Here is a 14983-nt window from a genome sequence, read left to right as displayed (position 1 = left end):
ACTTTGTAATACATATTAACCAAATTTTGTAATAAACGAATATATTTACATAGAAAAGCCTATCCTTTCGCAGGGGAATGGTATGTGCTTCATATAAATGAGTACTTTGTATAAAGCGAGTTTGTATTAACGAGATTTTAATGTAATATTAAAATATTTCTTTTTATTAAATTATCTTAAGTTATTTTTTTTTTAAATTATCTTATGTAATCAGATATTAAGTTCTTTGAATAGTGCAGCTAGGCTGCCAGGACAACTCATAGGGATTTGACAATGATATACAGGAAGTTTGCTAGCAGGGATAAGGAAGTGTTTATCCATGGTAAAGCCACAACTTGAGTACTGCATAACAAGTCTGGAGTCCTCATTCTCAGAAGGATGTGGATATGCTGGAAAAGGTGCAGAGAAGGGCAGTGAGATTGGTGATGGGAACAAAGGGCTGCTCTTACCAAAAAGTGCGTCAGTTCTGCAAATTGCAGCATCTAGAGATTAGGTACTTGTGAGGTGATACAATTAAAGTGTTTAAGGCTTTGAATGGATTGAGTTAGCTCAATGCTGATTGCATTCTTCCTCTTGCTCAGACTACAACACATGACGGGGTATAAATTCAAACTGAGGATGGTTGCAGGATAGGTGTGTGGAAGTTTGCCTTCAGCCAGTGGGCAGTTGCTTGTTGGAACAAACTTCCATCTGCTGTTGTGAATGTCAGTAGTCTGAATAAATCCAAGTAACAACTAGAGAAACCATGAGAGGATATGGCTGGTGATGCCAGAGGTGGCTTTTTTTTTTTTTTTTTTGCTAATGAAGTGTAAGCATGCTTCCTTGCATCATTTGCCATTATCAATACTAAGATTGGCATACAACAGACAAGCATCAAAATCAGGTCAACAAAGTTGTTCCTAATCATCACACACAAAACTTAGGTAGCAGATTTAAAATAAAAAATAAATTAATTCATAAAAAAGAACAATTAAAAAACTGCAGACTTACTACAATATTACAGCAATTATCAAGAACTTTTCGGTACACAAGCAGCACAAAGTTTTAGTTATAAAAGTAACATACTTTTATAACTAAAATGTATATAGCTATTTCTTATTTTGTTTTTACAAACTAATTAATTGAATAATAATAGTAGTAGTAATAGTAGAGGCACATGATGTAAGAAAACAAACCCATGTAGCATGAGCAAAAAAAAAAAAAAACCCCACTGTTTCAAACATACATTCCCTCTAAAAGTTTGTTCAGTTCCTCCTTGAATTTATTTAAGCAATCAACTTTCACAACAACAGATGGAAGTTTGTTCCAGCAATCAACTACCTGCTGGCTAAAGGCAAATTTCCACACATCTATTCTATAACTGTCTTAACTCAATTTAAATTTATGCCCCCTCAGGTTTGTAATCTAAGCAAGAGGAAGTATCCCGTCAACATGGAGCTTGCTCAATGCATTCAAGGCCTTATACACCTCAATCAGATCACCTCGAAGGTGCCCAGTAACCAGATACTGCAATTTGCAGAACTTGAGCCTTTCTTGGTAAGAGGACCCCCTTCGTTCCTCCTCGACAATCTTGTTGCCCTTCTCTGTACTCGCTCCAGCAACTCGACACCCTTCCTAAAATAAGGCCTCCAGACCTGTATGCAGTACTCAAGACCATAGCCTTTTGCAAAGGAATAATCATCTCCTTTTCCCTAATAGCAAAATTCCTGAATATCATTGACAATACCCCATGATATGCTCTGGCAGCCTGTCTGCACTGCTCAGAAAACTTCATATCTGACTACACAATTACTCCCAGGTCTTTTTCATTCTCTACCAACTCTAAGAATAGTACCACACAGTTGGTACATTTCTCTGGGGTTACTTCTACCCATATGCAGTACAGTCAGTTCTGCTACAACGTGGTACAACTGTTCCTAAAAATCTATGCGTTATGGTATTCCGCACATTAAAAACAACAGGACTTATGGAAAAAATAGGAATAGTGACAGAGCACTCAAAAAAAAAAAAAGGTTCAGTCTAGTAAGTAAAACACTAAAAAAAAGTTAGAAATCCAAAAAATTGCTAACACAGGTTTAAACATCTTAAATCTCTAATAAATCAATAAATATAGCACTCTGACAAGGTATGAAGTTTGATAGATATTTCTGTTCACAGAATTTTTTTTTTTTTTTTGGGACTGTAAAATTTAAAACAGTAAAAAAGATAAGCAATCAATAACGACGAACACGGGATGCACAAATTACGCAAGAGAGACGAGTTTACAAAGCTTAAAAAATAGGAATGAAGAGAAGATTCTGAAATTTATTTATTTATTTTATTTTTGATTGAAGATTTCGTGGTAGGGAAACACATTTCCCCATAATAACATAAAAACCCACACAATTCTGGCTATCGGTATTATTGCAAATGCATTAAGATAGTTTACTACTCGTTTATAATTAGAATGCACTAACAGAAAATTATTATTATTATATTAGGGTCCCCCATCATTCATTACTACATAAACCCATATTTTGTATCTAAATTATTGCATGTGTTCTCTGGTCGACTTCCCTGTTTTGCTGGACGAAAAAACTCCAGTTTCTGGCGATAAAACCTTGCTGTCTTCGATTGAGACCGACTAACTCAGCCATGGAGTGAAAAAAGCCCATTAAAATTTCTCGCATAATCGAGGGATTCAAACCTGGACCTTTTCCACCTGGTGTGGGAGGACGATGACAACACTGTGCTACAGGGGCAAATGCACTAACAGAAAAGCTCAATAAACTGAGAAGTGCAAATTGCTTTTATCGTTTTATGCTAGTGACTTCTAGAAATGTGCTCCTCCACTCAGGTTATCCTAACTCAAAAAATTTCTGTTCAAACAGAAAAATGTGAGCTCCTGAAACCTTCAGTCAGCCCACAATATCACCTATTTTATTATCTTGTGAATATAGCAAATGACAACAATGTGTCTCCAACCAATACAACTACAGTAAATAGGAAATATAGATCTCACACATTTGACGTTTGACATTTCTTAAGCTTCATAAACTTGTATGTATTGCTGTACAAGTCACTATGTTCAACCTAGTGCTGAGTCATAGCAGAACTCAGAGGCGCCTCCGTGGCCAGGTGGGAAGGAGCAGCAGTGCGTAGCACATGCTTCTTGATTAGACCGGGGTTCGAGCCCATCACCACCAAATACGGAGGATGTGTAAAGGTCAAGGAATGACCACCGCATATTCCCGGAGCAATATGGCCTTAGTTGCTAATGCTCCTAAAAACCAAATAACAAAGCAAGCAGAACTCACTGTACTTTGCATTTATCGATGTTAAACTTCAGTTGGCACTTCTCAGCCAATCTGCCCAACTTTTCTAGATCCTGTTGCAGTAGCACACTGCCATTAATGTCATTAACAACCCTGCTAACCTTTGTGTCATCTGCATACTTGGACATTAAGCCTGATATGCCTTCATCAATATCATTGATAAATATACAAAACAGCAGTAGACCCAACACCGAACCCTGGGGAAGTCCAGAAATAACATTTGTCCACGAAGACCAGTGCCAATTGATTACCATTCTCTATCTCCTCCCAGTCAAAAACCCTATTATCCATTGCAGCAACTTGCCCTCATTACTACACTGCTCCAATTTGTACAGCAGTCTTCCATGCACAAAACAGTATCAAAAGTTTTCCTGAAATCCAAATATATATCAATTTTTTTTGCATCTAGTTCCTTTGTAACCACATCATAGTATCCAATCAAATTTGTCGGAAAAGACTTTCCCTTAACAAACCCATGCTGTGTCTGAATTAATACTGCAGTCTTGTCTAGATGATCCTGCAATGATTCTTTAACCAGTGACTTCATTATTTTTCCCGGAACAGAAACTAACAGGTCTGTAATTACTCATGTCACCCTTTCATTCCACTTTGTGAACTGGGGATACATTTGCACATCTCCGGTCCGTGGGGACCTCCCTTGACACCAAAGATGCTCTCATAATTATGGCTAAATGTTTGCTAACTTCATTTGCCACCTCCTTTAGTATAACTGGATAGATCCTATCCATCCCAGGTGCCTTTCTTATGTTTAACTGCAACAATTGCTCCTCCACTTTTGTTCTCCATTATTGCAAAATCATTAAGCTCCCTGTTAGAGTTTAACAAGCTTCCATCCTTCAGAATTCTTCATGTGTGAATGTAGATGCAAAATACTCCTTCCATTTGTCTGCTATCTGAGCAGGATCATCAACAGTCGAACCATCAATATGAAGTGGACCAACCTGATTCATCATCTTCCTGGTAGAGTTTATATACATAAAGAAGTCCTTGATGTTTTTATGAGCATCCTTTGACAAAGATTTCTCATAATCTGCCTTCGCTTGCCTAAACTCCTTTGTGACTTGATTACAGACTAGCTTATATCTACCATAGGCTTCTGTGTCGCTTGATAATTTATATGCATCCCATGCATTTTTCTTCTGTGCCACGAGTCTCATTAGTTCACCTGACATCCTAAACCTTGAATATATAATTTAATTAGCATAAAAAATCATGGCAAAGTCATTTTGGAATCAGAGTACCACTTGTCAAATATGCTGTGTAACAAAAACTGGCAATCTCTTCTGAATATCTTATAGCTGTCAACTCTCTGGAATTATGATGGAGAACTGTAATTACCGTGCTATCTTCAGTACTATACAGTAAACAAATCACATGTGCATTAGACGACAGCCATTGCAACACTAATAGCATTGCCAGTGGCAGCAGAAAACATGGGGGGGGCAAGAAATAAAGTCAAATTATGCTTGAGATTAAAATACCATTTCATATTACTCAAAGAATTTTGGGTAAACTGAAAATTAGAAATTAGCATTAGTTGGGGCATATAATGCAAGAAAGCAAGCTTATATACAGAATCAGCGCCCCCCCCCCTCCCCAAAAAAACCCTTCCCATTTCACCCATCTAGTCACTCCAAATGTTTGTCTAGTTCATCCTTAAATTTATTTAACTACCAACTTCTTCAGCAACAGATGGAAGTCTGTTCCAGCAATCTACCTGCTGGCTAAATTCAAACTTCCAGACATCTATTCTACAACTGTTTTTCCTGAATTTGAATCTATGCCACCTCAGGTTCTTAATCTGAGCAAGCGGAAGTATCCCATCAGCATTGAGCCTTCTCAAACCATTTAAGACCTTATACACCTCAATCAGATCACCTTGGAGGTGCCTAGTCTCCAAACGCTGCAATTTGCAGAACTTAAGCCTTTCTTCGTAAGAGCACCCCGTCGTTCCTCTAACCAATCTTGTTGCCCTTCTCTGTACTCGTTCTAACAACTCTACATCCTTTCTAAAGTGAGGCCTCCAGACCTGTTTGCAGTACTCAAGGTGTGGCCTGACCAATGCCTTATACAAGGGGATAATCACCTCCTTATCCCTGCTAGCAAAATTCCTATATATCATTGACAAGACTTCATGACCTGATCTGGCAGCTTGTCTGTACTGCTCAGGGAACTTCATATCTGACTGCACAATTACCCCCAGATCTTTTCATTCTCCACTACCCTGAGTGTAGTAACACACAGTTGGTACATTTCTCTTGGGTTACTGCTACCCATATGCAGTACTTTGCATTTGTCAATGTTAAACTTCAGTTAACACTTCTCGGCCCATCTGCCTAACTTTTCTAGATCCTGTTGCAGTAATATACTGTCTTTACTGACATCAACAACCCTGCCAACCTGGACTTTAAGCCTGATATACATTCATCGATATCATTGATAAATACACAAAACAACAATGGGCCCAGCACCGAACCCTGGGGACTTCACTAATAACATTAGTCCACATAGAGCAGTGTCCATTTATTAACACTCTCTGCCGTTTCCCACTCAACCATCCCTTTATCCATTGTAGCAATTTGTCCTTAATGCCATACTGCTCCAATCTGTACAGCAGTCTTCCATGTGCAACAGTATCAAAAGCTTTTCTGAAATCCAAGTATATTAGCAAAATTGTTTTTTGCATCCAGTTCCTTTGTGACTACATCGTAGTATCAAATTGGTTAGACAGACCCTTAACAAACCCATGGTGTGTCTGAACTATTACTGCAGTCTTGTGTAGATGATCTTGCAACGCTTCTTTAACCAGTGACTCCATTATTTTCCCCGAAATAGAAATTAAACTAACAGGTCTACAGTTATTTGTGTCAACCTTTGAATCCCCTTTGTGAATTGGGGATACATTTGCACATCTCCAGTCCATAGGGACCTCCCCTGAATCTAAGGGTGCTCTCATAATTATGGCTAAGCATTTGCTTACTTCCCTGTCACTGCCTCCTTCAATATAACTGGATAGATTCCATCCACCCCAGGTGCCCTTTTTATATTTACCTTCAACAATTTCTCCTCCCCTTTTCTCTCCGTTATTGCAAAATCATTTAGCTCCCTGTTAGAGTTTAGTATACTTCTGTTCTCCCCTTCCTCACAGAATTCCTCATGTGTGAATGTAGATGCAACATACTCATTCACAGTTTGTCAGATATTAAAATTAAAATGTATATATAATTAAAATGCATATATTCATTTTTACTAGGACCAGACAACTTTTGTGTTAAGTGGTATTTCATACAAACTCTTTTGTGTTAAATGGGCTCCACTGTATTTTGAGGGGTCAGCTAAAGCTTAGCCCTCAAAATACAGTGAAACATCACGGTGTGTTTTGGATATAAGTTTTGACCACAGTCATATTAATAATAATATCATAACAAATTGAATAATCCAAGTAAGATATCTGATACTATATATCAGTGGTGTGCAAGCTATGGGGCATGACCCCCTCTGGGGGTTACGGGATAAATTAAAGGGGTCATGGAAATTTTTAAATAAAATTATTTTTTTGTACATAAAATCTAAAAAAGCTGTTGTTAAAATTAGTCTTTCAATACTATAGGTGTAGAGACTTTACTACTCAAAGTCTGAGATTCGAATGAACTCACTCTTTATTTTGTTAGTGTAGTTACACGTGCAACGCAGGTGGCGTTCTTACTTATTGTTCGTATCAGGAATATGCCTTAATTTGTGCAATGGCTATGGACACACAGAAAGCAGCTGACTAGTGCAACTTCTCAGTGCTACTCAGCACTCAATATTGAATAGTACTACTCAATTGCTGAGAAGTACTACTCAGTGCTCAATACTGAATAGTACTACTCAATTGCTGAATGGCAATCCCTTTAGCTCTTAATTTGTGCTTCTTACAACACAAATTCTCAAATTGCCTAAAGGCCAGAGGTGCAAACATGCGATGGCAGTAAATATATGATATATAGCTAGTCTGTTGCACACACACACACACTTTATTCTGCTTTGTAATTCAGTGCTTTCGTGTTAATTTGGATGCGTTTTTCATTCTTCTGCTACTTTTTATATTGTGCATTTCATTGTTATTATCGTTGTTTTTAAGAAGAAGAAAAAAATATTTTTTTTCCACGGACAATTGGGTAATCAGAACAAAACAGCCGAGGACTGACAACAATAATGTTGCTACAGATACTTCAGAAGCTGAAAGGGTAAGAAATATATCATGTGAAAATTTGGACACTAATGCTATTTCAAATGTACTGGAACCACCAATTTCTGGTAGTAAGTCAACATATTCCAAATGAAAAGGAATGAAAAAGAATATAAAATATCAAGAGGAAGTTATGAAGTACAGCTTCACTTACAGTGTTGATGATGAGCAATGTCCTGTGTGCATAATATGTTACTAAAAACTGGCTAACGAAAGCATGAAACCTGTTAAATTAAAAAGACACATACGAAACAGCCAGAGCTAATAAAAAAAACTGAATTCTTTTTCAAAAGACACACCAACACCATACAAGGTGTAAAATCTTTCATGAAGAAACATATGGTAGTTCCTTGTAAAGCTTTAAGAGCATAGTTGGAAGTTCCATGTTCAATAGAAAAGAATTTGAAATCACATGCTATTGCCGAATCTCTTGTTCTCCCAGCTGCAATAAAAAATATTTCAATTATGTGTGGATGAAAGTACAACAACAATTTCAACTATTCCTCAGTCCAGAGACACAGTCTCGTGGCATATTACATTTACTGCAGACATAAAATTCAGTTCATTAAATCGATTGAGAGAAAGTCCAATTTCTGCAATACAGTTAGATGAATCCACAGATATTTCAAACCTTGCTCAACTTATTGTATATGTCGGATACTGCTACGAGAGAGATATTTTGGAGGATTTTCTATTTTGCAAAGTTTTGGAAGCAAGAACAACAGGCAAGAAGATTTTTGATGTTAAATATTTTCTTTCAAACAAATAATCTAATGTGGAACAACTGCTTTGTGATTTGTACTGATGGCACAGCTGCATTAACAGGATAAAATAAAGGTTTAAAATGCAAAGTAAAGGAATTTGCCTCAAATATAGTTTTTAATCATTGCATTATATGTAGGGAAGCATTAGCAGCGAAGAAGAAAATGCAAACCGATTTGCAAGAAGTTTTGAAGAATGCAATAAGTGTGATCAACTTCAGTAAAAGTTGAAGCTGAAATAGCAGACTTTTCACTATACTTGGTAATGAAATTGGATCTGCTTATGAAACACTTCTTTTACACGAAAGTGAGGTGGTTGTCCAGTGGTAAAGTGTTGTGACATCTTTTTGACCCCAAACATGAAGTTTTATTGTTTTTGTCAGATAAAAATCAGAACCTTGTTCAATTGGTTACAAATCAAAAATGGCTTGGAAAACTTGGTTACCTTGTTGATACCTTTGAAAAACTTAATGATTTAAATTTAAATCTTCAAAGACAGGAATAAAATAGTGATAAAATAGAAGCTTTGTAAAAGAAGCTTAATCTTTGAAAAACTGATTGAGCATAATAACACTGAAATGTCCCATGCTTTTCTGATTTTGTTAATAGCAATAATACTGACACTTTACAATTTAGGGATATCATTTCCACCCACCTAACAATGCTAATTAAGAATTTTTCTAAATGATTTAATGTATCTTCAGAAAAAAATTTTGTAGTGGATTCATGATCCCTTTGCTTTTGGAATTTCTTCGTGCCCCGAAATTACCTTTCAGCAAAAGGAAGATCTTATCGACCTGTTGTCCGAAGAAGCATTATGTGCTTGTTTCAAGACTACAACTTGGGGAAAAAATTTGGCTTTCTCTTTGAGACGAGTATCCAGAATTATCGAAAATGGTAATATAAACATTGCTACCTTTCGGGTATACATACTTATGTGAGGTCGGTTTCTCAGAATTAGCAGCTATAAAAACAAAACAGCGTTCCAAATTTGATCCAGAAGATGACATGAGATTAGCAATTTCAAATTTTGCACTAAATATTATCGGTTATACAGGCTCATCCTTCTCATAAAATGTTTTGTTTTGTAATTGTTCATTTTTTATTGTTTTATAATCTTAATTGAAGAAGAAGAATTTGATTTGTTGTTTTTTCTGTATTCAATTAAAATATTAAACAATTATTTTAATGTGTAAATTAAAAAGGAAACAATTTTTTTATTCCTTTCTCAGTAGTTGAATAAGAATTTTCTACTACATAATTTATAAAATGTCATTTTTCTTCTCTAAAACTCTGATCATTCTACCCCGGGGTTTAGATTGAGGGGTTGCATCAATTTTATATTTAATAAAGGGGTTCATGAGCGAAATAAGTTTGGGTGCCACTGGGTTATATAACACATCGTTTTAACAATAATCTCACTGTAAATTAGATAAGTCATGTAACTGATATTGTTTGTAATTAATCTCTAATGTCAGCTATTATTATTCTTCCTGTTATTATTATCTTATTATTCATTGCACTTCAGCTGTTTTTGTGGTAAGTAAAAAGTTTCAGCAAGTGTTTATTGTAATCAACTAACTTCAGCTAACTGGACACTGACACAGATGGCATTTAATGTAACTAACTTCTAACATCAGCTGTTATTCTAAACCCCTCTGCAGGCCTGACGGAAGGAAACAGTATATTCCCAAATCGCTGGAAAATTTCTTTAAGTGTTGGTATTCAAGTGTTTTCAATTTAACCGCAACATTTCAATAAAAACAATCTAATCTATTGTGTGATATATTAGTTAGGCATTAATTCTTTTTCAAATGTTGATATAATAAATTTGTACTTCAATATACCTAAAAGTGATTAATAAACTCAGCACAAGGAAGTGAGGCATGTGGGACCGAAGAGCCCCATTTGGATTTTCAAATGTTAGGTTATTTTAAAAGGAACAAGAAAACTGCTTCATTTAAGGCAGTATAGATAAACATAAACAGACTTTCTGCTTGAGTGAGGATAACATGCTTAGAATTATCAGTTTGCTTAGCCTGTTCAGCATTGTCCTCACCAGAAGTTTGTGATTTAGATGTTCTTTCCTGAATTCATCAGTCTGTCTTCTTTTGAAACTTCATTTGGATCACAAAATGTGATTCAAAAATGTGTTAGTACCACTCACTAGTAATTGCTTCCCGTACTTTTTTTTTTTTAAAGGAATCCCAATTACTTTCAATTTTCTCAGAAGAAGATGCCCAATGCCATTCGCTGTAGTTTTACCTTCCAATGCTCTTACTGAGAGCAAGATGTTTTTGATTTGATGGTTTTTATTATTATGAAACGTCACCCCAATGGGACACAGATAAGAATCACTTTATTACTGTTATTGACAACAACTGAAAATGGCTCATTTTTCAGTCATCGCTACCTCTTCTTTCCCTATCCAAGAAAATTCACTAACAATGCCTGTTGTTTTTCTTCCACAACTGCATTATTGATTTATTGTTTTATTTTTTTTTTCTGAAACATTTCTGAAAAATACACCTGCATGATCAGCACAACATAGAGGATACATCCTATGACAAAAAATGCAAATAAACATTTTGCACATATGATATCATCACCGTGAAATGCTATATCTATTTTTGCATTCCTTTCTATACATTGCAATCTGATTTTAGGTTTATTTGTTTGCAAATGTCTGATTACATCACAGTTCTCTGCTTTAAATTGAAAAATCACATCTACATATAAAGCAAACCATGTTACCTTTTTTAAGATTTTCCAGTACATAGTAAATTTGCGTATGTCTTCTGAACTTCTGTTGTATTTCTTTGACATCTTATTGAAAAAATATTGTTAATTAGTTTTGCACCATAAGTACAATGAAATGACTGCACATTACACAGAATGTCAATGCTGTTATCCCACATTTCTATATCTCAATGTAGCCTAGCACAGCCGAAGATAACAAATAAATCTAAGTCAGTGGAGAAGGAATCGAAAAGAGAGGGGGGGGGGGAAGATTTTTAATCATAAATCTTGTACTTTAGTTGGCAACTGTGCCCATAAAATAACCAAAGCTAAAATGTAATAAAACATGTTATTCTGAAGTGCACCATATTTTATATAGATGAGAATATGTAGAAATATGAAAAATAAGAAAAGGGCAAAATATTAAAAAAAAAAAAAAAAAAAAAAGAAATGGCATCCTCTTTTGCATGGATTTTAAGTATTAAACAGAATCTAATATCCATAAAAAACAAACACTATTTAGCAGGTGTGTGTAAAAAAGATAAAAAAAAAAAAAAAAAAAAAAATAATAATAATAATAATAATAACGACAAAGACATACATACTTCGAAATGCTTTCCCAGCCAGGAAATGGAGATTGTCTTCGGATAGTTCTCTGCCAGTAGCTGCTTTGAACTTCGTACTCAGCACCTCTGCCATCTCGATCCACTTCACCTTCTCCGGGACTTGGAATGGAACTCGGCCCTGATGAGAGGAGGAGCCAGGCAAGCTATACACCTATGGATGGAGTCATGTGTAGGGGGATGGGTTAGTGCTAGGGGAGGTGTTAGTTGTGTTTAGCACAGGGGCACAGTAAAGACAACAGCAGTTTGTGTGCTGAGGAAAAATCCAGAAAGGATAGTCTGCAAAGCTTCCACAAAAGTCAGCAAGAACTTGCTGTAAGGATGCTGTTGCTGCAATTGTTATGACATATGATGGTAAAGTTGTTTTCTACTCTACAGGTTATGTTAAATGACTGACAATATTTATAGCAATTTGTTTTAAACAAGAATAAAAGCAAATAATATACATTTAATACACAAAGTGACTTGATCAGGAGCTTTGGCTTGCAATATGGATAATGGTAAAATATAAGTTTCAAAGAGTAGCATAAAAATTGAACCTTCTTGGAAATAAGCAGTTCATTTTGTTCCCCCCCCCCCCCCACTTTTCTTTATATATTCTTTTAAACCAAAATTCTGGCTGTTCCTAACATAATGACCACCTAATCTGAGGAACAAACAGAAAATTGACAACTGGAAAATTAGGTTAATTTTCCAGTTATCAATTTTCCACCTTAAATTTTAATGTAGAAAATGAAATAGTGACAAATTTATTTTACTCATACAAATTTTAAATGATAAAAATTTCATAAGCGTGTAAGGAAAGGGAAAAAATATACAGGGAATACACTCTATTCATATAAATACCGTTCTATGTCGAACTAGAAAGAAATGCTTTGAATCATATGAAAGTAAACATATTTTGCTGAAATAACCCTGTTTCCTTTGCAGTGCATGCTTTAACCCAAGCCTGGTCCGCCCTGTTTTTGTCTAATTTTTAACCCTAACTCGAAAGTTGCTCCCCCCGAAGAAAACTAATAATTTTCATAATTTCTACTCAATTTTCCAAATTGAAACTCTCAATATACATAAACAGAAGTATATTCTTTGATTTCCTACCTTTAGCGCTCAGCAAAAACTATTAATTCACTCTAAAACAGCAAAAATGTACGATCACATTTCAATTTATTACATTTTGATGTCGGCAAAACAAGATCCAAGCTTTGAAAATAAAACGCGTTACTTCATTAGTTCAAAATTCGCACGTCAGCTCGGCGCCTCTGGCTAAAACGAATCAACGCACGCAGAGAGATAATTGAATGGTCAAGCTTACGTCATTAGCGTTACCAGGGTGATCCAAGGAGAAAATGAAACTGTAAACAACTTTCGTGGAAAACAAACAGTTGAGCATCATTACTTGCGAACACTAATTTGCATGGCTCACTCACAACAGTAGCTTTATTGCTTTTCGTAATTGTTGTACGAAAGAATTGCAACGAATTGGTTTTGAAAAACTAAAATATTGCATTTCCTTTCTTCAATATGTATTATCTACTAAAAAAAAAAAATCAAGGAAATTCATCTACTGGAAGCAGAAAGAAAAAAACTGTCGTAAAACTGATCATTACAATGCGCATTTCATAAAAAAAAAAAAGTTCGCTTTATTGTAATTGTTTCTAGAGGACTAAATCGGAACAGCAGTTTCATGGATTTATATTTGATCTTCTTACGAAATTTCAAGAAAGTATTTCTATTCGTAGCTGCGTTATAAACTTCGAAAACTGATATCGAAGGAACTTCACATGCATCTCACTGGTGTACAAACGAGAAAAAAAAATGCGCAGCTAGTAACAGATTGTGAGAACAATCCGTTACTCGTAGTGAGGGATTGGGAAATTGTAAGTAATTGTTATTGAATACTTCAATATTTCCTTGATATGCATTTGATATCATCAAAAAATTTCCAGAGAAAAATTGAATTTTCATTATCACACAACGCCCGAAAAATTCAACATAAAATGTCATGTGTTTCAATGTTTGAATTCCATTCTGAGCTGCAAATGTAATTTCACTTCTCTTGCGCTGACAGAGTAGCCGTTCACCGAATGAAGAAAAACAGGGTTCATTTTCATGAAATTTCCAATTCCCTTCTTTCACTTGAGGGGAAAAAACTCCTTAGGGGAGGGGGTCCACCCTTTCTAGTCCGACCCTGGAGAGAAAGAGAGAGAGAGAGAGAGAGAAATAAAAAATACCCTTTTGGTGGGCAGAAGGCCAAGAGATTGTCAAAGGTCTAGAGCGCTAACTTTCATTTATTTTATTTATTATTATTTATTTATTTTATTTTATTATATTATTATTATTTTTTTTTTTCTTGTGTTATTCTAGCAATCCATCCTGGATTGGGGCTTCCCTGGGCCGGGATAGTGCTTCTCCTCTTTTCTCCTTCCCTCTCTTTATCTTATACAAGTTTTTCTTTCCTCCCTGGGAACTTTTTTTTTTGGCTGATGCTGCATAAGCTCATACACTTGCTTTCTTACATCACATGCCACTACTACTACTACTACTACTAGTAGTTCCCCAGGGAGGAGGGCGTGCAGTTAGTAGGGGAGATCTTGCCCTCCTGCTAGGGACGAGTACCTGGAGGCAGTCGTCCAGGTGATCGCTGCTTCCAGGTAGCCAGAATGTCCAAATACAACATCACAATACAGAACACACACATAAGCTCACAAACAGTTTTTCTTTCCTGTCACTTTCTCCAGTGCGGGATGAAAAATTTTTTTCTCTCTCTCTTGCCTTCCTTTTCATCTGTCTTCATCCAACATGGGATATTCCTAAGCGGGATGATTTTTTTTTTTTTTTTTTTCACGACACACACTGGCCTTACCCTGACAATGCGTAAAAACTGAACAGAGCAACGAGGCCGAGATGAACTTTTGTTCTAGGAGCCGCCCATACAAAAACAAAAAATAAATAAAGAAAATAAATAATAATAAAAAAAACAGCATTGCAGCTCTAAGTCAGCTTCATCCTAGGATGCCGAAACTGCAATTGTTTTAGAAAACAATATTTCGCATTTTTACTTTCTAACATTATGACATCAAAGCGTAACAAGCAAATATCTTCTAACGATACTTTTTGAGCAGCCGTTAGTTGTAATCTGTTAGCTTTGTATTGTTACAAATATTGCAGTTCACAAATATGAACAATACACATTTCAAGAAAGAAAGAAATTCATAGCGGACGATTTTGTTTTTCTTTCTTTTGATGCACCAGTTTCGAAGTTTAGAAGTTTATAACGCAGCTATGGGTGGAAAT

The 14983-nt window shown here is 35.7% G+C and overlaps 1 protein-coding gene across 1 annotated transcript in view; it reads right to left on the bottom strand.

The window, feature by feature from the left end:
- The window catches only part of Stat92E (Signal transducer and transcription activator Stat92E), a 478242-nt gene that overhangs the window by 152409 nt on the left and 310850 nt on the right, over nucleotides 1-14983 (bottom strand). The window contains exon 16 of the mRNA XM_090375942.1: nucleotides 11672-11810. Within this exon, the coding sequence (XP_090232068.1) occupies nucleotides 11672-11810 (139 nt within the window). The remainder of the gene's footprint in view (nucleotides 1-11671; nucleotides 11811-14983) is intronic.

This window comes from Mastigoproctus giganteus, chromosome 1 (assembly GCF_048544385.1).
Source record: "Mastigoproctus giganteus isolate SK-2022 chromosome 1, ASM4854438v1, whole genome shotgun sequence".
NCBI lineage: Eukaryota > Metazoa > Arthropoda > Arachnida > Uropygi > Thelyphonidae > Mastigoproctus > Mastigoproctus giganteus.
The sequence above is the reverse complement of the archived record's forward strand: the minus strand, read 5'-3'. Positions and strand labels throughout refer to the sequence as shown.